The 24,470-nt window shown below is 41.0% G+C and overlaps 1 protein-coding gene across 1 annotated transcript in view; it reads right to left on the minus strand.

Moving 5' to 3' along the window:
- The window catches only part of ARHGEF28 (Rho guanine nucleotide exchange factor 28), a gene marked incomplete at both ends in the record, with an annotated part of 116,740 nt that overhangs the window by 83,266 nt on the left and 9,004 nt on the right, over positions 1 to 24,470 (minus strand). The window contains 3 exon segments of the mRNA XM_080638411.1: positions 494 to 677; positions 11,857 to 12,150; positions 14,042 to 14,189. Of these exon segments, the coding sequence (XP_080494537.1) occupies positions 494 to 677; positions 11,857 to 12,150; positions 14,042 to 14,189 (626 nt within the window).

Here is a 24,470-nt window from a genome sequence, read left to right on the forward strand (position 1 = left end):
TAGTTATAGCTGCAGCACTGGCTTTGCTGCAGCCCATCCATCCGTATGGATAAGGTATCCATCCATCCCTTACCCATCCATACCTGAGCTTTACACAGGGCACAAAATATGCTGAATTTCTGTGAAAGTCAGGTCCTGTGGTTATGTTTATATATATTTATAAAAATAAATATTTGTCCATATGTGTTTTAATGGGTGTCCTTACTTTTTGGTAATGTGTCAGGATTCAGCTGCAACAGTGCTGGGAAAGGTACCTTACAGTGCAGCTGGTCCTCTGCCACTTAACTGACTATTAATTGACTTGCAAATGTAATGAAGGATGCAAACCATAAACTTCCTTCAATTGCAAATAGTTTAACACTTAAAATGGTAATAGAGGCAAAAAGCAACAGAAACCAACACAAAATAATCAACTCTCAATAACACCAGTACTCCCCAACATCGCTTAACTGACAGGAGTTTTTCAGAGGAAGCAGCAAACCATTATACTCACTTTGTGAAGACTTTTACAAGTTCAGAGTGTCCATTTTGTAAAGCCAAATCTAATGGCGTTGCTCCATCATCATTAGGTAATGCTAATGCTGATGACCCTCCAGGCTGGGCTGCTAAGAACTGGGAAAGCTTAACCAAGCCCAATTTCATCACAAGGTGGAGAAGAGTTTCTTTATGTTTAGGCTCTGAAAAAATACAATAGACAAACAAAATCATGTGTAACAAACTCCACCATTTTCTTGGCTAGGGAGCATCAAAAAAAACCTTGTTATCATCTGCAGAAATATAACAGCTCAGGCTCAAACCTACAAAAGGACTTTGGCAGAATACATCTTTCAATGAAATCAACAGAGTTAAATTCCACCTATGAAGCTAAACTATGATATCCCAATGCCATCTAATTTCATCAAAGAATCATGGAATCATGGAATAGTTTGTTTTGGAAGGAACCTTAAAGATCACCTAGTTCAAACATACCTCAGACAGGGACACCTTCTACTCAACCAGGTTTCTCAAAGCCCTATCCAACCTGGCCTTGAACACTTCCACGGATGGGGCAGTCAAAACTTCTCTGGGCAACCTGTTCCTGCATCTCACCACCCTCATAGTGAAGAATTTCCTCCTAATATGTAATCTAAATCTACCTTCTTTCTGTTTCAGGTCATTACCCCTTGTCCTATACTTACATGCTCTTGTAAAAACTCCCTCTCCAGATGACCTGTAGGGCTCCTTTAGGTACTGGAAAGTCTGCTCTAAAGTCTCCCCTGAGCCTTCTCTTCTCCAGGCTGAACAAGCCCAACTCTCTCAGTCTGTCTTCATAGGAGAGGTGCTCCATCCCTTTGATCTTATTTGTAGCCCTCCTCTGGACTTACTCAAGTAGGTCCCTCTTGTGTTGGCAGCCCCAGAGCTGGATGCAGAACTGCAGGTGGGGTCTCACGAGAACACAGTAGAGGGGCAGGATCCCCTCTCTCGACCTGCTGGTCACGCTCCTGTCGATGCAGCCCAGCGTACACTGGCTTTCTGGGCTGTGAGCACACACTGCTGCGTTGTGGTGAGCTTCCATCAACCAACATCCCCAAGTCCTTCTGAGGCCTGCTCTTAACCCAGTCTCAGCCCAGCCTGTATTCGCGCTTGGGATTGACCCACGTGCAGAAAACAGCTTGAATTAGATAATCTCAGCATTTCTCTCTTTCCCTGCATGTAGTACAACAGATGTCCTAATATATTTCAGAAGATAGTTAACAGGCAATTTTGCAGCTGCTTTGCATTGCCTCAGCAACATAAAACATCTGGCAGCATAGCCAAGTACCAAAATTTAAAAAACAAAAATTAAATAAAGGAGGCAGGGGATGATTTTTCAAGACGTCACTGCAAGAGATCCTTAGCAGTACAGCAAGCCATAAGCTGATAATCATGTGGGTAAAATATACAGGATAATTCTTGTGTCTCCCTTTTCAGAAAGGTGACCTCACCTGCCAGTTCTTCCTCTTCGCTTTTTAGCACATAATCATCAAGCTCAACAGGATGAAGCTTAAAATAAATGAGTACACAACAGTAAGTTAGTCACTAGATGCTGATTCTCTACCCAAGCCCTTCCTTGGCTTTTATTCGAAGATGGGTTTACCTGTCTACATATAGTCTCAAACACAAAGCCTCTGCAATTTAAAGGCAATAAATAAAATTAAGATCAAGAGCCACTTAACCTGTTCCTTACACTGACATTTTGGTATGAGGTTAAATATAAGGGTACACTCACAAAGGTCAAGTATTTAAGGGCAGTTACTCTACAGCTCTTAGAACAACTGGCTGAAATCTATTAGGTTTCCAGTGAAATTTATCATCCTGATTCAACACACTCTTTCTTCCCTGCTACCCAACCAGTTCAGAACACATTATTAAAAATTATGCGCTCCAATGGCAAAGGAAAAGCAAAGCGCCTGAAGCATACATAGGTACATACACTCATTTGTGTAAATACAGTTAAAATCAATAGTAAATTGCTGTCAGATTTCCTCTCTGCATCAATATTTACAAGATACAACTGTCTGATGGAGAGCAATCCTACAGCAGAAAAAGCTAATACAAGAGTTTTTCAGAAACACTTATGCACTGAGCAAAGGTATCGTGTAGTCACACGTAAATACAGTGGCTCATGGCTGACTCCTATTCAGTTTAAATACTTCCTCTGAAAGTGTCAGGAATATTTATTTTATAGAATCATAAAAAAAAAACAACCAAAAAAACAACCTTGAAGAGTCCTCAAGAGGTCTCTCATCCACTCCTTGCCTTAACACGATTGGTTCAACTTGAATAGCTCCTGACAGATGTTTGTCTCATCTGTCCTAAAACCCTTCCAAATACAAGAGGCTTTCACAAACTTCGTAGGCAATCTACACAAGGGATGATTTTATCCTTTCAGTTGCAAAGATTTCAAATGCCTAACTTAGCTCACCCTTTCCCAATATAAGCTTGCTGCTTCTTTACCCACCCAAAACAGGCATAAGACTCACATCTTTCCTTTCACAGCTTCGTTTTACATAGCAAAAGGCTGCTTGTCACATGTCAGCTGAGTATGTTCTCTCTGGACATCTTATTAACAGGAGAGTTGCCTTTCCCAGAGCTGGACCTTTTGGAACGCTGTCTTTAGGGGGGAAAAATCATTATTTTCCTTTGAAAACACTGGCCTTGAAATGTTGTAGTATTAAAAATGCTAGCTCTCTCATCTCATAAAGCCAGAATGGCAAGGAACCTAAGGAACTTGCTCTACCACTTCACAGGGAAAAATTACTGCATGATCTCCACTGGTGATGAGTTTTTGCTCTGACTATTCGGTGGCAATCCATCCAGACTTCTACCTTTCCACTTCAAGTAGAATTAAAACTTTCAACAGCATCAAATCCAGGAAAACCAGATCAAGCTTCCTTCAATAAATGAAATAAATTCCAGATCATAGTAAAACGGAGCTTCAGAACACAAGACTGTAACACTGTAACAGCAAACCTGCGTGTAGCATCTGAAACCTGTTTCACTGCCATTCTAACAGACGCAGACACATTAACAAGATGCAGGGGGAATTCTTTATACCAGAATATCACTAAACATATTTACAGTATGTACCTAAGTATTTCTAGAACACACATGTAAAATGTCACATCATTACTTTATAAAATAAAGTCTTCAGACTTTCCTCTTACTTTTGGCTAGCCAAAACGTGATCTAGTGCACGCAATACTTATCCTCCCAGGTTCTGGGCAACAGATTTTCTTCTTTGTCTCCCCATTTCAGATTCTAGGCCAAAATGTGTCCAGTTGGACACAGGATCTGCTGCAGGATCCTAGGCCATAGAGGAAAGTAGTGAACTATGTTTTTTTCCCTCAAAGGTCTGCAAAATATTTCTAGTTTCGGCCTTTGGAGGCATTTTAGTTACCAACATTAATATGAATTATAGTGCTTGCATATCTATCAAGTGAAATGGCATATACACAGTTTTCAAGCACATACAACCTTCATGTCCACTGAATCCAACTCAAGCATTTGTAGAACTGCTTTGCTAAACAGCAACATAGAACCATAGAATTACTTGGGTCAGAAGGACCTTTAAGGATCACGTAGTCCAACCCCCTGCCATGGGCAGCGACATCTTTTACTAGATCAGCTTGCCCAAAGCTCCATCAACATGACTTTGAACACTTTCAGTAATGACACATCCACAATTTCTCCGGGCAACCTGTTTCAGTGTCCCACCCCCCTCATAATAAAAAATTCCTTCCTTGTATTCAATTTAAACATAGCCTCTTCCAGTTTAAAACTGTTGCCCCTTGTTCTGCTGCTACAGGCCCTGGTAAATGTCTGTCTCCATCTTTCTTATAAGCTTCCTTTATATATTGAAAGGCTGCAATATGGTCTCCCCAGTGCCTTCTCTTCTCCAGGCTCATAGGAGCCCACTGATAATTTCTGTGACCTTTCCCTTGACCTGCTGCAAAAGGTCCATGCCTTTCTTGTGCTGGGAATGCTAGAGCTGGATGCAGTACACCAGATGCAGCTTCACAAGAACAGAACCCACACAGTGGGTGAGTGGCTGGGTAAAGTCAGCACATAAGGAATATGGAAGCATGATTTTTATTAAAATGCTGGGAGCCTGTGTGTCTCACTTGCTCGGAGAATGCCCTAACTATTCAGACACAGTACAAACATGTGTGCCAGTGTCTTCTCTTTCTGTGTTTCTATTTTTCTTCCCCAAAGATTGATAGCATCATATGTGCTTTGCACTAGCCCCAGTGCTATCTCTATACTTTAGAAAGTCTCCCCGACAAGGACTCTAGCAAACTCAAGGCTATGCTACCAGTCCGGACCCTTGCAGAGCATCACCAGACACCAGGCACCAGCACTTGCTTGTCTGGCATGTTTTTGTGTACATCCGGAAGTTCCAAGTTTAGATGTCCAGGAAACGGGCATGTCCAAAACACAGGCCTTGAACAAACATTATGCATTTCCAGGGTAAAATGCTCACTGAAAAAGAGCTTTCAAAATTGCTCCTTAGTCTGGAGTACTTAAATTCTGCTTGAAGTCCCTCTTTAGACACCAAACTACTTTCTTGAGATGCTTCCAACTACACCAGTTTTTCTGTATACAGTGTTAATAACCAGCCAGCATGTATGACCATCTAATTAAAACACATGCAAATGTATCTACCAGTATTAAGCACACTAAGCATCTGATTACATACTAACCACACCCCAACCCTCAGATTAAAAACGCAGAAACAAAAAGACAACCTTTCATCTGAACTCCATTCTCTAATTAACGCTTTGGCCTGGGCCCACTGCGTTTCAATGTATATTGTAACACTGTAAAAAAGCCAGATAAACTTGCTCTGGGGCAGGCAAGATCAGGGCTTTTCCACTCACCAAAAAGGGAGCCCTTAGCAAGCCTTCCCTAAAGAAGGATAGCCTTCTCTCTGCTCAGCCACTGCAGCAAATAAAGTTACTCTTCTGGTGGCCAAATCTTAAAAACAGTGCAGTACGAGCAAGTCTGTTACAAAAGAACCTAGTTCTAAAAATAACTGATAAGCAGCAATTAATCTTTGTGGTCTTGAACACCCTCTACAACAATAACTTCTATTATCTCACCATAAATATTCTAGTAACAAAGTTCTACCTGCCTGACCTAACAACCTCCATGGAAGCTTAAGCTAAATTTGTTCATGGCTAGCTTGGATGCACATGGTAGCAGAACCACTAGGAAGCTCCACCAGCTGTTTTCACCCCTGATGTACTTTGTTAGAAACAGCAACTCACATTCCTCCCCATCCTTCACCTCTACTGACTGTGTTTGCTGAACTACTCTCATTTTACTACTCCCACCTGGCTTGCCCAGGATTGAGCAGAAGCTGATGACATAAAGCAATTACTAATAACTTCATGATACTAAAATCCGAAATACAAATTGTAAAGTTGAAAGGATAAGCGTAAAAGTAAATATGCTCTTTCAATAGAAGAAATTCATTTTTCGGGGCAAGTCTGGTTGAATTCTGGGACAGGTCACCCAGACAGGCTACAAACTGTCCATCCTTGGAGGTGCTCAAAATTGATCCAACTTCAAAGCTAGTGTACGGTAAGACCAAGCCATCTATAGGGACCCCTTCCATCCAAATTGCGCAACATAAAAAAAAAAAACCAAAACATGATGACTGCTATTAAACTTTTAAATAGACACCCTAAAAAGAAAATATTTGCAGTAAAAAGAAGGCTAACATTCTGAAACAACTCAGTTTGAGCACTTTTAAGAACAATTTTCAGTTCACCAGCTTCCTCTTACAGCTTTTCACCATGACAGAACAAATGGCATTTTCCCATACTTTTCACTTTCCTTCCCCCTTCCCTCAAGGTAGGTTTCAAATGTGGCACAATGGGTTGGAAAACAAGCAGGGGGGGAAAAAAAAAAAAAAAAAAAAGAACAACACAAAACCAAACAAAGACAAAAAGAAAACCATCAAGAATTTAAAAAATGTGAAAAAACATCATTAATTCAACTGCATTCAGTGGCAAACAGGAAGAAGATATGGAAAAGGAAAACGTAAGGCTTCTTCAACATACTCGTATTTAAATGGTATAAAACACCATTTCCATCAAGACAAAAAAACCAATAGTTCCTAAGATCTGAAAGACATCTGATTCATACAGGGTCAGCTACTGCAAGGCAAGTGGTGCTGTAAAAGATACACACTACCAGGACGTTGTTTTGCATTGCATCCTGATTTTCCAGACCAAACACTCTGTTTGACTTACAAAGAGCTAAGCCAAACACACTCTGTTTTAAACATTAAATAAATCCTTTGTTCTTCCTTGCACCTGAATCCTTTCCTGTGTCCAAAACAATAAACTGGAACCAAATATTTCTGACAGAAATGACTAAGCCCTTTCTGGGCTATGAATCTCATTCATTTCCTGGAAGGAGACTAAAAACCACAAGACTTGTGACTTGAAAAGCAGGGGAAACATCAAAACTGGCTGACAAATTCCAGTTTTTCCTGGCTTCATACTTTCATGCACTGCTATTCATTTTTTTATTTTTCCATTAGATATGAGATTGTTTATAAAGCCGTCTTCAGTGTACCTGCAAAAACAGACACAAGCAGTTTTGTGAATAGACACTGACTGTGATGCACAAAGTCAGGTACGTAACAGCCCACCAGAGGGCACAGCTGTGATGACATCTCCCCTTTCCACTTCATATCTGGCATATCCCACTTTTCTTTAATTAGTTCCCCTATTCATCAGACCTTTATCAACACCCAGAGGCTGGCATCAATGCTCCTTGAGAAGAGGAGGAAACTGAGGAAGGTTAAGCTCCATCTCAAGGGTGGACTGTAAGGAGTCTTGCAGCAGTTTTAGCATCAGGAAGGCTTCAGAAGCCTCCCAGCCACTAGCCACATGCAGTAAAGGCTGTGGATGGTGCTACCATCTACACTGTCAGGTGAAGTTTCACTTGACTTACTGCTTTTCCTCTGTTCCATGCGGTTTCCAAAGCAACAGACTCCTACAGGGCCAAAGATTTGTCTGTTTCTCTAACCTCCTGAACTGTCCAACCAAAAAATTATTACCTCTCCTCACAAATCTTACCATAACTAGAAATACTTATCTGCTGTTCCCAGTGTTTTCCTAATTCCATGAAAGAGAACATGGACTTTGCCACCATCTCCCTTTCCTTCTGCAGGAAAAAAGAAATCTAAAATTCCAACTGAGGAAAAAGCAGACACAGTATTCAATTTAGATCAAAAATACAACATGCATCAGCCAGCTTTGAACTGGTGCAGCTTAGGAAGAATGTGTTTAACACCAAGTGGAAATAGGACCAGGATTTACAAAGAAAAGGGCAGGGAGAGGGCAGCAATGCCAAAAATGACACAGAAAATGTTAAAAGTGTTCCCTAAAGGCAGACTATAAAGCAGCAAGGTTGGGTACTTCAGTTCATGACACAAGACCCAATCCTAGAAAACAATTATGAAGCATTTATGAAATAAAATGGAAACTCTCCTTCATGAAAGGGAATTAAACAAGTATAGATACTTCCCTATAATCCACAACTAATTTTTCCTAATTCAGGTCATAATTTTATTGCTTCTACTGATAGCTTTAAACTTAAAGGAGCACTCTTCCTCTTGAAAATAACTAAATAGTGGCAAAGCCAGCAGCAAATGTTCTTGTTTGATTACCAGCATAGTTAAATCGCCCAGACAACCTGCACTCACACTCCCAGCAATGCCCCTAAAACAGCCAGAAACAGAGATGCCCTCAGCCTCCTGTGTGTAAGGCAGATGGCTCCGGTGCTCCTGCTCCCTCTCTGACAGCCAAGGAAAGTAATAAGTGTGTCAAGGACAAAAAGTTGCACTGCAGACGCACAACCGATGTCTGATGGTCCTTGGGGGCTGACACTCCTAAAACACTGCCCTAACTTGATGGTACTAAGAGGGGAAAGGTTACTTGGAAGCATTTTTCTTTTCCACATTAACCCACTTCATCTTTTTTCTTTTTCTTAGTAAACTGAAAAACTGTTGGAAGAAAATTATTCTTTTTTTTTTTAAGCAGCTGCAACAAGTTATTTGCTTATTATTTAATACTGATTGGATACAATTTAATACCTAAATTAGATAATACAATTTTCAAAAGGAAAATATTCTTTATAAGGTGCAATCAAAAAGAAAATCAGCTTCTCCCTCTCCCTCCTCACTAACCCTTCTTCCCCTTTCTTCAAACCCAGCAACAAATAAATGTGTGAGCAAGTTAGGTCCCCAGTTTCCTCTAGCAGCAAACTGCTTGTGGGCCAGGTGATCTCAAAATCCAACCAGTTTGTGCGAGTAAGCAGCCTCTGACATAGCTGTCACACAGGCACTTACTACAAGTGAGGATTACTGACAGGTTCATGCTTTCCTGTTTCTCTTGTTGAACTTTAAACAATGTGGCTAACAAGTCCTGACCTGTGCAACTGCACTAAATTCCCGAATTATTTGCAAGGCTCCCTAGACAATCCAGGCTCTTTCTATCTGATCCTTTTTATACCTTATAAAGGGAATACAAACACTTCTTCTGAATACCAAAACTCCTATGAATAAATTATTATTCTATTTTTCCATCAACCCGTATGTCTCTAAATCCTCAAAAAAATGAATGAGGTCCAAAACACCAGATGGTGCAATAATTTTCTAGAGCCATGTGTCGCTCAAAAGTAATTTTTTTCCAGTACAAATAGCCCAGGAGCTCTGAAAACTAACAGAATCTCACAAACATGAGGTCCTAACTAGTGAAGGATGATAGCACCCACATCTTTCACACTAATACTAAAAAGCCACACATCATGACACCATCAGACCTTTGGGGCAAAGAGTTGCAGGTACAGCAGCTAGGGAAAGAAAGTCTCACCCTCTTTCTAAATCCTTATAAAGTCTCTCTTTCCCACACATTTTGACCTTTCGGAACATGGGGAAGAAATGGAGTGCTGGGACAACTCTTGATCACCTCATGGTGGAAGATGATTAATCAACTCCTCAACTGTGCTGAGATCTGAAGCCCTCCTGCCCTGGTCCACCCCCTTGTCCTTCCCTCTCCCTCATCTGCATGCACAGGGCTCCCTCAACTATGCTTGGCTTCTTGGCTTTGGGGACAAAAACACAGTGATGGGGACAGCATGAGGAAGCAACAAGAGTCAGTGCTTCTCAGAATCAGAGGAAAGAAGAATACGGCTGTAGAAAGAAGAACCAAATAAAGAAATAAAGCTGTATGAAAGAAGAATCAAAACTATATTTTCAGAAACGAGAGAGAAGGATACAGGAGCCACAAAAATTATACAAACTGCCTAGGGGATACCAAAATATATGTCAGGCCCAGCCCAAGCTGGACCCCAGAGAGAGACAAAGGAAATGACTGACTTCCCTTAGGCTGAAGGACAAGCTGTACGGAAAGCTTTCAGGAGCTCCACACTCAACAAAGGTGGCCAGTAAGCACTGCTGAGGCAGGACTGCACTACACTGAGAGCTCCTTGCTGTGGCTACAAGGCCCCCAGGTTTTGTTTTATTCAGAAACAAGGAAAGAACACAGCTTCATTTAAGAGCAGTAACTGGGGTACAAAGGGAGATGTCACCTCTTCAGTGCAACAGTGCCCATGAGGCAGTCGCTAATGTGGCATGCTTGTATAACATTTGAAACCTTCACAGAGACTTTGTACAGTGACTGAGGCACACATCCCTGCTTTTTTGCTGTATTCTAATTTTGTTTATGTATAATATTTAAATCTGAAAAGTGAACAAAGACTGGAAAAGACATAGAAACATAAAAATACCAGTCCTATAAAAGTATCATGAGGGCAACATACTCTTTTCCTTACAAATGCTGCAGCACATGTGAAAATTAACAATTAGCATAACTAAAACTTAAAGAATTTTGCTGTTTGAGTAGCAGTCTGGTATCAGCTGAGCTGATCTCCGAATCTCTGAGCCCACAACACACCCAGCGTAAACTCCCCCATGTTTCAAGCAAGTAGGTACCCTGCTAGCTTTGCCCAAGCATCTCTCAGTACCATTGTTATCCTGCTGATGCTTCTGCATTGGGCTTCAACTGGTTTTGATGAAAAGCTTAGCCAAGTCTATGAACAAAACTATAGTTGATTTCTTCAGACTTTGAATCAAGCTCTTCATTGCTAAGATCCAACAGCCATTCCAGCAGCTGAATAACATGAACAAATATTTACTACACATCAAAATGAAACAAGCAACAGCCTTTTTTTTTTTCTTTTCTGTCTAGCCAATGTTTGAATGAGATATGGTATTTGTTTTTACATCTCCTGAAAGAGCTGTTTACAACAGACAGACAAAACCCATCCTTCTCCTGAAGAAGGCAGTAGCAGATTTCAAGCTGTCATTAAGAATTAGAAAGATTTAAGAAGGGAAAAAAGCCCTCACCCAAAGAAATGGGCTCAGTGCTGTGCTTTTACTTCTCAGAAGCTTGCATGAATCTCTCTTTCAGTTTGGCTCACACGGAAACTGCCTGTCCTCCGGCTTTTAGCTATTTAAAGTGCCAAAAGGAAAAGAGCCAAAAGTACCAAATTTGCAACGAAAAACATATGAAGCCATCAAGTTTAAGAGTTTCCAACCTCAGCTATAAATCAGCTGGGTCTGCAAAAAAAATTATACTATTCAGCAAAACCTAACTACAGTTTTCTGTTTGCAGTCAAACCTGAAACCAGGAAAATTTCACTTGATTTTGTTACAGAATTTTCAACAGCATGGCCTAATGTAAAGTTTCATGTATATTTCTATCCCACTTCCTCTCCAATAAAATAAAAGCCACGAAGCTTGCTCAATGATATTTTCCCCAAAGAATGATTATAGTCTTAAAGCATAAACAGACTGACAGAACCGTGCTAAAAACTCTATTAACTCTGTACATCACTGCCGACAGTAACACATTCTTCTGTTTTATGACCATCTCCTTTTTGTCTGTGTAATTAAAATATCTCCCTTGGTTGGAAACACGGCGGCAATATCTCATACTGCTACAATCCTTGCTTTTTTAAAACAGACAGCTCTTTATTCTGAAGAGTCTATTTATAAATAAAGAACTGCACTTACACTGAGTCAAGGCACAAAAAGCTTCTGGAGAGACTAAGTTACAATAACCATTATTATCCTTTTTAAACCTCTGGGCACAAACCAGATCTCTTACTGCCCCTCTCATACTTGAGCAATTTTTCATCTTAACCACAAAATAAAACACTAGGGTTGAGAACCTGGGATACAATTATGAGACACCTCTCTCTGAACTGTGAGCAAAACTACTGTTAAAAGCTTTCCAACTGAAAATAAAACTTTACCACCTTCTGAGCAGCTTCCGAGGATGTTCCAGGTTGATGGCAACTCTTCATAAGCAACAGCCATCATCAAATCGTTATCCAGGGACTGCAGATCTTTTGTCCTTAGCCCAAATTTATCCAGCAACAGCTCATGACTAGCGGCAGTGACACGTTCCGCATGATCAACCAGAAAGCGAGACAACTTGCAAGACAGATTCTCCCTGTAATTGACGGGACAGCTGCCGAGGACCACAGGTGAGTATCCCTTTGTGTACATTAACACAGAGACAGCAACTGCTTCTTGGCATCCATGACCTGTAATTATAATGCAGATTATTCACTAACAATACCTATGTTCAGAAAATACATTAGTTTTTCCTCATTCCCCCCTGCCTCTAAGAGCTGTGACTGCTTATCCAGCATTATTTCATTCTTTCCTCTAATCATATCTCTTTGTTGTAGGACATCCACCAACCATTTCTGGTGATGAACTTGGACTTGACTAGACTGTGAATGGCCACTGCTCCCAGCTATACTGACAAACTTAAATCAAGAATAGTCTTTCTAGGTGAAGGCTCTTTAACAACAATGGAAAGAAGAGGTAACTATATCAATATGAAATCCAACAAATCAAAACCTTGAAGGTTCCTGGATAAGAATTATGAAAAATGAGATACGCATTACAAGAGTAGCACAGTGGCCTGCAACACAAACTCTGAATAATATATCTATTTAACACCCATTTTGTACCTACTTGGTGTCTCCATGTAGGCCAAAACCTAGAAGCTTTTAACTAATACATGATTCATGCTTCCTGCAGACTTGATTAAATGCTGTGTCAACTCTCAAACTTATAGTTGGGACCCTCAAAGTCCAAGGTAGTTTGTCTCTCAAACCTCTTAAGCACCTTGGGCATTCCTCCTCCTACTTTGCGATCTAAGTGAGGGTGGATATCATGTATCTAAGAAACACAAGCTGTAACTCTCACAGGAGAGCTAATCATGACATATTATGGGTGCAAATCTAAATTCCAAAAAATACCCCTGAACGACTACCAAGTATATATGCAATCTAGCAACTGCAGAAGGAAGCATGTACTTACCACATCTGCAGTTGTTTTTAAATTGCTCTTCGTTCCCTTATGTTTAATTTGGCCACTATGAAACAACACTAACATCAGTAGGGCTATATTTTAACCTCACACTTTATTTTCATCTGTTAATGGCGTCTGCTGGGAACAAGCAGAGGATTAAGTGTTGCTTGCAGCCTCCTGTTTTTATTCACAGCTCAGAAGCAATCATTTAACAGTGTCATTTCAGGCCTCTTAAAAAAAAAAAACAAACCAGAAACCCACAAAACTTTGCTGTCCTGGAATAAGCCTAGCATTGAATTTTCTCCAGTTGTAATCCATGACAATCATTTATCATTCACAGGATCAAAGCAGCCACTATGTAACAGCAGCAAACTCCCTTTTCATACTCGGCAGTTATTCTCAGACTCTAAATCCCCTTCAGAAAACAAGAAAAAATAACAAGCAGATCCTATTGCACAGGTACACCATGTCTATAGCCACCCACTCACACAAATAAAAAGGTCACAAAGCACACAATAAAGACGACAACAGGGGTTTATGTTACATCCATAAGGCGGAAAACTTCATGGCAGAGGGTCAGTTGGGAGGCAAAACAAATCCCCCTGTTTGCAGCAAGGCACCACTGGAACGGTTTCACTGACACCTCTGTACTGTGTATAGCTCCAGCACAGCTCCAAGCACCGCATGCCTCCACCACAAGGGCCTTGGAAGTCGGGCTGGCTGCTGCACCAAGGGAAGGTTCAGACAAAAACATTACTTTTGAAGTGTTAAGATGCCTGGAAGCAAGCAGTTGTGGAATAGAATTAATTCACATTGAAAATTATGCCATCCCTGAAGACTGCACTTTAATGCACACCCAACTGTGCAAGCCCAGTAACACTGTCTACACCTGATACTGTGCTGGTATTATGGTTCATTGCTATGAAAGGCAGGAACACCTACACTCAGCCAAACTCAGCCTGGATCCTTAAAGACCATCATTCAATTCCTGCATTTCCTCCATTACAGAGCCATAAACCAGAGTTGTACCAAACCATCCAGTTGTGCCCAGCTTTGAGATGGAGATAGGGCACAGCAAAGAGAGCAAAAATGTGAACAGTAGTTAACACTCACCTGGAACAATAGACTGAAGAGCATTGTCACTAACTCGCTCTGCAAACATTACATGCCTCTTCAGGGATCCATCATAAACAAAGTAAAACTCAGCATCCTTTGGGAGGTAAACGTCTTTGCCAAATTTTGCATGTATAGTCACCTGTCCCTGGAAAACGAAAGGGCTTTCAGAAACATACAGTAAATTTCTCATCTCCAATGTATTTCAGGTGCAAATTTATTACAACCTTTTCAACAATACTATACAGAGGCTGTGATCCAAACCACAAATCTGCAGTTTTCTACTTCCACCTAGAAAATAACACTAGTTTTATGCTGCACAAGCAAAGGTGATTTAAAAAAACGCATTTTAAATAATGCCTTTCAACTAATTCCTTTCATCCTGACCCAAATACAACTTTTTATTTGAAATGCATTGGAAAAAGTGAATCAGTGAACCCAAGTATTTTGCTATTCAAAAACCACACTCTGTGTTTAAATAAAAATATAAAAAAAAAAAAAAAAAACCAGAAGTGCTTGAAATTATCTTAGAATCAATTTTACAAAACATAAGCACTGATACAATTCTACAACTGACTATGCTGGTGTCAGAGAATACCAGTGCCCAGATATCTGCCTGTAGGTTTCTTTATAATAAATAGAAAGCAACCAGCCAAGAAAAATCTGTCATACAATAGCTTCACAAAGGAACAGGAAAGGGATCTGAGAAGCAGCAAACAATAACAAACGTCTGACATGTCTGAGGGAGGAAATTTAGATGAAGTTGCATTTTCTTGGAGGACAGTGTGCTTCGCTGTGCCTCAACAGCTGCCATGGTTGTTTCAAGACAGAATTGCTCCAACATCTGGCAGAAATGGTGTTTTCTGGAAAACACACTACAAAAGAGTAATAGCTCAGACATTCACACTTCCAAAGGATGCCTGCCTTGCCTCTATTCAAAACAGTTACTACAGCACTGGCTCCACCAGCTCCATAAACAAGTCTGGTAAAAAACAAATCACAACTCAGTAGTACTGAAATTTCAGTGGTTGAAAACTGCAGTTATGCCCCTGTTAGTCCTGACAAGCACTCAGCAACTCCTTCTCTGTTCATTATACTGCAAACATACATTTTACTGCAGTAAGAGGCTTGCTGCCCCCCCTCAACATAACATCTTCGCCTTCCTTCCCCAAGGATATCTTTCTTGTCACTTGTAACAACGTGAATCCTGCATTTGTTTTCCTCTTAAATACAGGCAGGTCTTTTGAACTATGCATAAAGAGGCAAAGGCTAGTTTCAGGCACAAAATCTTCCTTAGATAGGATTGTTCCTGTAAGGATTGTAAACAAGATTAAGAGTCCAGTATCAAGAGCAAACATGCCTGACATCCCCAGAAACTGATAATGCACCTTTTTTAAGTAGCCTACAGTTTTGTTATAACTGCCACGTGTTTTCTCCTATTTCTCTTTGGGTTTTGCACTGTTCTATCCTGAATATTTAAGTTTTTTAATCCTTCTATGTTAGTTGTGAATAGCCCTTCCAGTCTGGATGGCTATTTGGGGGAAAAAAGAACAGGGTAAGACCCTGAAGACATTCCAGAGTCTGCTCTGGTGCGTGCCTAACTGACAGCAGCATGGTACACAGGAGTGCAGCAGAATTTCTCCCACACAGGCACTTGTGGCCACAACTCCCAAACCACCTCTGTACCCTCTGGATCCCTAAGGCTGAGGGACTACATAGCCCGCCAACTTTTGCATTTTCTTTGCACTATGTGAAACAAGGGAGAAATTTTGATTTCCTAAGCCTAACTTTAGGGGGAGAAGGAAGGGAAATCAAGCTCCAATTCTATACTGCTCCGTTTCTTAAAATGTTAACTTAGAGTCAGTAAGGACAGAGGAGCACCTTAAACTGATCAGACTGCATAATGTACAGGCATGAGGGAGAATTTTGTAACTCCTTGTCTTGTAATGGGTTAAGGAAAAAAGACGGAGTGGAAAGCTCATCTGCATAGGATAAAAGTTTTTCATAATCCACTCCTTTCAACCCTCCAGAAGAAGAAATTGCTGCTAACTTAACCAAAGATTTTACAGAAGGAAGGCAAATCAGCAGCTAGCTTATATGTGGCTAAGCAATTAAGTGATTCATTTTGAGAATCCAATGTGATTCAAAAAGAGGGTTAAACCCTGTATTACTAGAGAGGATTCAAAGATAACAGAAAAAGTAACTTTCACAGGGGACTGCACTACACCTTTTTTGATGCTGTATGGTTACCACACCTGGCATCAGAAAGAGTTATTCCTCAAAGGCCAAGTTCCTGTCATCATTTCCATCCTGTCTTCAGATGTTCACATTTCATGTTGCTCAGTTCTATCGACTTCATCCTTGCTGCCACTACTTAAACATACATCAGTTTGCTGTTCAGGCCACCACAAATGCCTTCTGCTCTAGTTTCAAAGGATCTTTTTTCTTCTCACCTACTCCTCTCCAACTGCACCCCTGGTGCAGTTATGTCATCTTCCCTTCTCACCTCCTGAAAATCTTTCACAATTGCATCCTACTACCGCTGGAGTTCATCCCTTCCCATCCCTCCAATACTTTGCACAGCACTTGTCCTGTACAGCCATGTCCCAAGCCAGCCACCCTGCTGCCTGCCTTCTCACAGGACAACTTCTACCACATATCAGTTCTTCTGTCTCCCTTCACCCTCTCCTTTGAGCTACAGCCTTCACCCTGGCTTCAGATCTACATGTGACAGAGCCTAGCTTAGCCTGCATTTAAGTGTCTCTTCCTTCAGAGCTGTTTTCCTTTGGTGCTGAATTACATCTATTTAATGCCAAGTCTGAATGTAAAGGGATACCTCCAACAAAAGCAGTCATAAGACAGAAAGAAGAACCTCATACTATGTTTGATCAACCCTTCCCTACATTTGCAAAATCTTTTTTTAGATTTCTATAAAGTTATTGTACAGCTAATATAATTATTAGATAAGTTGTATACGTAGTATACATATAATCTACATCCTTACGTATACATATGAACTAATTAAAACAAAGATCCTGTAATGCAGCTAGACAGTATCACAAACAGATGTGACTGATGGGGGTAGCTGCATTCACAATCCATTCGCTGCCAAAATACGTTTATTTGGCAGATCAGTCTTTCCCACTATTACTATCACTTGCACTTCCCTCCAAACACTGCTGGCAGAGGCTCATCCATGACACATGTGAAAACAAAAATATCACTGAACTCTGAGGATGCTTTTATTGCTGCCGCAAAAGGTGTCTATGTATGCACATCTATGTATGCACACATCAAAGGTGCTTTCCTATTCTTTTCCACAGCTGTGAAGCAAGCTGCAGTGAGACAGCACTGTAATTAGCACGCTGTTCATTTCCTCTGTGTGAAGCCAACTTTGTTACCGGAACTATTTGACTATTTAGTTATTTTTTTTTCCTTCAAACAAAGATCACCTGCAGTCCATTCTAGAAAACTCATAGGTAGAAAAATACTTGGAGAAAGTGATGCATGCTGTGAACCTCCTCCAGACTCTGCAGCTGGAAAAGGCAAGAGGATTCATCCTTCTTCTGAGCCAGACCAAAATCCAGCCTTTCAGGGTGGAGAAGGAGGAAGAGGAAATGAGGAAAAAGTCTGCCAGTTTATTTAGTTCTTTGCACTCTGTTTTTGGATGTATGACCCCGCCTTTAGCTGCATTTAGATACAGCTCATTCAAGGGCATTGACTTACCGTGCTAAGCAGCTCTGCACACAGGCAATATGCTGTTTTATTGAGAGCTGCCAATCTTACTCGTAATGACTGTACATGTCCTCCACAATTTTGTTTAACACATTGAAGAGCTTTGGGCCTGAAACTTCTCCCAAGAATGATACACCCAGCACTTGTCACATGTCTGGGGAAGAGACTGATGCAGAGGACTTTATTACAAGTTAAAAAAAACCACAAACCAAAACCCACCACTTAGGGTGTCGTAGGCCATATAAGAACAGCCTGGAAAGAATAATATACAAAGTGTTGAAAAATATCTATATTGTAAATAAAACAAATTTCAGTGCCACAACTACTTTGGTCAAACAGTGGAACAGAGAGGTGGCCAATGCCCCAAGCCTATCAGTGTTTAAGAGTCATTTGGACAATACCCTTAATAACATGCTTTAACTTTTGGTCAACCCTGAACTGGTCATGCAGTTGGGCTAGATGATTATTTTAAGTCTCTTCCAACTGAAATAGTCTAGTCTATTCTACTTTGGATTATTATGTTTTGTAGCAACCAGTAAAGCTCAGTGTTAGAAAACTGAAACAGAGCTTCAGAAACATCTATGAACTTGATCTCTCTCCTCTTCTTTGCACACACATAACTGGCTCACCTAGGCAGAAACCCAGAAGCCATATATTAGCCCTGTGAGAAAACGGCTTATTTTACTAGCTTAAATCTGCGGGACCATTTATATGTTTCCATTATATCCATTCCCTGCAAAGGCATTTATTTCCTGCCTCCCTCAGGCAAGGCCAGCAAAGCCCAGCGAGCAGGTTGAAGCAGGAACTACCTGAACAGATCTTTCCTCTGCAGATAAATGAACTCAGAGAGCAACGAAAGTGGGAGTGAGTCCAGCTCCATCCTCCTCCTCCTTTCCTAGCAAGGCACACAGGAAGGAGGTAAGGGGGCTGGATCTTGCAGTTACACTCTCTAATTTATCCCTCCACCAAAGCAATTCCTCTCCGCTTCACAGGGCTTTCCCAGAGCTTTTTGGGAGCTGCTACCTCTCTGTAGCAGAACTTTATGGCAGAGCCTGAGTGCTCTCAATCAAAACATACATCCACTAGACTATTACAACAATTAAATACTGCAGGTAAACAGGGAAACACATTTTCTGGAATTCCATGAGAAATTCATACTCACAGAAAGTATTTGTTCAGTATCACTCTCACCATATCTGGTAAAAGCACTTCTCCAATGATTGCTACCCCATTCTGCAAGGCCCAACCAAAACACCTTCTGAAGTTTGCTGAAGAACTGTGACATGGACCTATCACTAAAGCATGAAGAGATTAAAATTACAGTTATCAGCATTTAAAAGTATGTAATTAACCACTCATTCATGTATCAATACTAAAAAGCAAACTCAACAAATCATAGAATAGTTAGGGTTGGAAAGGACCTTAAGATCACCTAGTTCCACCCCCCCTGCCACGGGCAGGGACACCTCTCACTAAACCATGTCACCCAAGGCCTCATCCAACCTGGCCTTGAACACTGCCAGGGATGAAGCATTCACAACTTCCTTGGGCAACCCATTCCAGTGCCTCACCACCCTTACAGTAAAGAATTTCTTCCTTATATCCAATCTAAACTTCCCCTGTTTAAGTTTGAACCCGTTACCCCTTGTCCTGTCACTACAGTCCCTGATGAAGAGTCCCTCCCCAGCATCCTTGTAGGTCCCCTTCAGATACTGGAAGGCTGCTATGAGGTCTCCACGCAGCCTTCTCTTCTCCAGGCTGAACAGCCCCAACTTTCTCAGCCTGTCTCCATACAGGAGGTTCTCCAGTCTCCTGATCATCCTCGTGGCCCTCCTCTGGACTTGTTCCAACAGTTCCATGTCCTTTTTATGTTGAGGACACCAGAACTGCTTTCTAAATATAGAACCAATTTAGGCTTAGCATTCATCCTCTAGGTACCAAAACCCGAACTAGGTAAGTCAAACAAGTAACTCATCTTTGGAAAACCAGCCAAGCTTTCAGGCAAGTGGCCTGAAAACAGCATGGCCCCAGAGGACTTTACTGCACAAGATTCCTGACAAGCCAATAGTTGGTAGGTGTCTTTGACACCATTTTCACAAGTTCACTATTCAACAAGAGTTCAACCTCTTTCCCACTCTTTCCTTTCACCAACAAGCTTTTATATATCCTCACAAACTTGGAAAAAGAGCAAGTTTTAAAGTCAAAGGGCACTTACTGAGATCAGACAGCTATTACCTTACTTACATTTACATCTGTAAATGGTGCTCAAAACAAGTACCCAACTCCACCCAACCATCACAGTGACACACAGGAATTGAAGATCCCTCAAACGCCACCCAGGCCTGTAACAGCAGAGAACTTCAGGTAGCCACATCAACATCTACATCTGCAAAAAGAAACTGACAGAAGAAGATGACCATGCGAGAAACCCTTGGTCCACTGAAGCCAGGAGGAGTTTTGCCATAAATTTAATGAGAGCCAACATTATCACTGCAATCCTTGAAATAAAAGAGGCATGTGGGAGAAATGGAGGAGAAGAGGCTGCAGCTATGGCAGCATTAAGAGACACCAACTCAACTGTAAATGTATTAAACTTGTGGCTAATCAAGTATTTGGCAGCTTTGATCTCTCTGGGATCCATACAAGAAAGCATACCTTTTATTACCAGTGAAAACACTACCCTGGCCCCAACGCCAAGGAGGAGGTTAGGAAGGCTTGTGTTTTTAACAGGATTTATACGTCTATGCACTCTTTCAATGCAACAAAATAGGTTTTCCTTTCGTTTCTCTAGGGCACTCAAGAGCCAGGTCAGGCACACGGGAGCAGGGTCCCCCAAGCCCTACACCCCAGGCAGACAGCAGCAAAGACCAGACTCCCCAAAGCCTCTGGAGAGGAGCTTCCACCTACAGCCGTGCTCTGACCTTTTTCTGCACCAGCAAGGGGCTGGGGCAGGTTGCCTGTGAGGAGAAGAGGGGAAAGGAGGTAGTAAACCCTCACAGTTGAGGCATGGCGGTATCCAGGCCAGAAGGAAGGGATGAGGGGTCAACCGCGGCACTTCCAGTGTGCCTGATCCATACTCTGCTGCAAGTCATTCCACGCACTAATAAATAACTGCAACCTGAAGTGAGCTTCTTCTACTTTGAATTCATGTAGATAACACTATCTTCTTCACCAGCAACCTGCCCCAGCAAAACAAGTGCAATGCAAAAGGACCTTCAGTGGACTTCCAGATCCAGGCCATCATCCTGGCTAACACTAAAAACTTCAAAAGCTTGATCCTATCCTTGCATACACTGCCTGGACAAATCTGTTTTCCCAACAGCCTTTTACCATAAAAATAATACATTCTAAAGTAGCTAAAAATGTCCTTGTCAAACTATATAAGCAAAATAATAGCTTGAGGAATAATGCTTTATCCAGCATTTTCAAGGATATTATCTTTAAATACACTATTACAAAGAGACACCACATTTGTAATTACATGCTCTAATATCTATGTGCAAAAATGAATAGTTTCTTTGTTCCTAAAACGCAAGTCCAAACACCTCAAAGTAAATGCAAACCCCCAAGTATAGCTAACAATTGGGCTTCTTTCCTCTACTTAAGTTGCCAGTAGCCACTACAATTTAACATAAATATTTCATCACTGTTCAAAAGACTAACTTCAGAAAATCTTTGTATCTTAAGGTGAATAGTTCAATTATATTGGACTTGTGCTTGGACAAGAATAGTGGCAAGTATTTTCCCTGAGCAGCCATACAGTTTTAAATACCTTTGCTGCATCTTAGCTGCAACTACAAACAATCCTACACAAAAGGCACTAAGAAAGCAGTGGGGAAACTGTAAATAAACACAAAACAACCATACACATTAATAACAAGAACAAAGTTATACACACGCCTAATGTCGAGTGTATTTTTGTAACATCCACCAGACAGTTCTTGTAAACAGATTGCAGCAAACATTGTCAAGGATTTGTTTAAGCAAGCATATGCCTATTTGAATGGAATGCAATGGAATTCAAGGCTAAACACACAATGAAAGGAGTAACAAAGGAAAAGGAAAGGAAAGGAAGTAACAAACTGAAAAACAAAATAGGAGATAAAAGTTAAACAGTTCTCTGTAAGCATTAACTATCTAACTTATAAAAGAAAAATGGGGGAGTCAGGGCTCCGCAATTGAATGATCAAAGAGAAGAAGCAACTGAGTATGATTGATTTCTTTTCTATCCACAGTAACAGAAAAAGCATAATTCCACATACAGACGAGGTATGTATGAGACAGTTGTTTAGTATTATACATTGCCCAAAAGCCTACACATAGATTTTTATGAAAAATAAATATGGACGTATGGCTGCTTTGAGAAGAGCCAGTCCTGTGCTAACTTACACTGACAAACTCCACCAGCACACCGAGAACCTCACTCATTCACACCAGGTCAAACACCACCCTTCAGCCTCCACGCCTGTGCACAAGACAGTGCCTGCACACAGGAAACATGCTACGGCAGATACTCCAAATAACATCAGCTTTACGAGCCAAGTATCTGTAGGTACTTCCTCAGCGTGAGGCACATTTGTGAGAAATACAGAGGAAGTACTTGCACAGACACCTCTGGGCACAAGTAAGAAGCATTTCCCCAGCTTTCACTTAATGCAAGACAGCACAAGGAAGCCCAACAATTTAGCAGCTGAGGCAGCTCTCCTAAAAAAGTATTCAGTGACATTTGCCCCCAGAAAATAATCTGAAGGATGCTTCTAGCAAGGTCCCTCTTTTGATATGAAATATCAGCAAGTCATCACTTTGGCTTAGATGCAGTGCCTTTTTAAAAAGAAAAGTAAGTATTGGTAGAAGCTATTACCACCTTTTTGTCACTAAGTAGCCCAAATAAACTGTAAAAAGATCAAGCATTCTGTTCCATCCAAACAGATGACAATAGTACACTCAAATTAAAAAAAAACAAGAAGAAGGATGGAAAAGATCCTAAGGAGTCAAGTAGCTGACCCTCATGCCTCACGGCAGGATCAACACTGCCAAGTTATTCGTCAAAGAGGTTTTGTCCACCCTGTTCTGAAAGCACCCCTCACTCAGTTACCTAACACACAGCACTGGGAACTTCTTCCCACCCAAACAATTCCCTGCCTGGCCTCTCCCACCTTCCACAGCTGCTACTTACTTTGGGGTTTTTAGGGCTTAACATTCTTTGGGCCTGATAATACAATAGCTGGCTGAGATGAAATGGACAGCAATGTGCCAGAGAAGGCTGCGCTAAGGAATTCACTGCAGCCTCCATTTCTGTACAGCTGTTTTCATGCGCAAGCTGAGCTCTAACCTGTTAATGACTTCACAGCTGGATTACTTCTTTTATTTGTTTTGGAGAGAAGGAAAGATATGGGCTGTATTTTATCTCTTTGGGTTCTACAGGAGATCAGCCTGAAACCTTGTAGGTTTTCAGTCAAGCTTATTATAATACTCCTTCCTTGGTGACAAACTGAAGTACATTTGCTGTATTTGGACTTCCTGAAACTGCATTTCCCAAAGCTACATGTTCTGTCTCCTCACTAGCCTCAACACAAGCTCACTCTCTCCATAGACACAGGCAGAAGAGCATGTTTCTTATTGAGAACTGCAAGATCTGGCCCCAGGAAAAGGAATTAGAATTCAATAGAATTAAAAAGAAAAAAAAAAAATAAAAAAAAAAAAAAATAAAAAGCAGGCATCTAAGATACTGCTTATTTACTGCAAAACAAAATACAATCCCTCTAAAATGAAGAAACACAGTAACAGGCAATGATATATATATGTCTGCAAGTCTCTGCTGCTCTTCGCTGCTAAATTGACTCGAATGTTATTCACTTTAAAAAGAAACATGTATTAGATGTATTGATGCATTTCACTCAGTGTACATGCAATATGCCCAGATGCAGGTCCCAGGTCCTTATATTTTATAGCATCATATTATCACAAAAAACTACCCTCCTCAGTCCTGTTTCTCCTGTTGCACCCCCTCACTTAACCCTCTGCTTTTTGTTTAGCTTCTGTCAGCTCTTCGCCCCTGCTGCAAAGCACCATCCCTGAAGAGATGTCAAGCACAAACCCAGCAGGAGCTTATGGTCACCAAGTTTGCACAGGAAGCCTGGCACAATCTTAGGCCACAAAAAGGCAGTCAGAAAAAAGCATAATGCTGTGATGCACGTGTCATGTAGTTTTCATGCTGCACTGCTGTACTAGTATACAGGGTGATGGTGGACGAAAGGAACAACTAAGGTACTGTAGGGATTAATTTACAATGGGAAATCAAAAGATACATAAACATAGTATAACAAATAAATAATCAGCCATTTCAGAAAGGTATTCTACTCCCAAGTGCAGAAGCTCAGACACCTCATATGATTACGAGTAGGTGCTTGCCAGAACTCAGCCAAGAGCGAGAAACCCCCCAGTGACTCTGCAAATCATAAAGATTAACAGAATTAAAGCATCCACTAACTTCTTCCTCAGCACAGGCTGGCAATACTAATCTTTAATTTAAATGCACAGCTGGCAGCAAGACCATTTACACATCACAAATAACATCCAGCAACACTAACCTGACCCACCACAGATATGGGCTCTCAGTTTGATATTTGTTGTATTAGTGAAAGCGCACGATCAGAAGCTTATGCCAGCTTTGTGCTTTTTTATGCCTGCTGTA

The sequence above is a fragment of the Psittacula echo genome (genome assembly GCF_963264785.1).
Source record: "Psittacula echo genome assembly, chromosome: Z".
In the NCBI taxonomy this organism is placed as follows: domain Eukaryota; kingdom Metazoa; phylum Chordata; class Aves; order Psittaciformes; family Psittacidae; genus Psittacula; species Psittacula echo.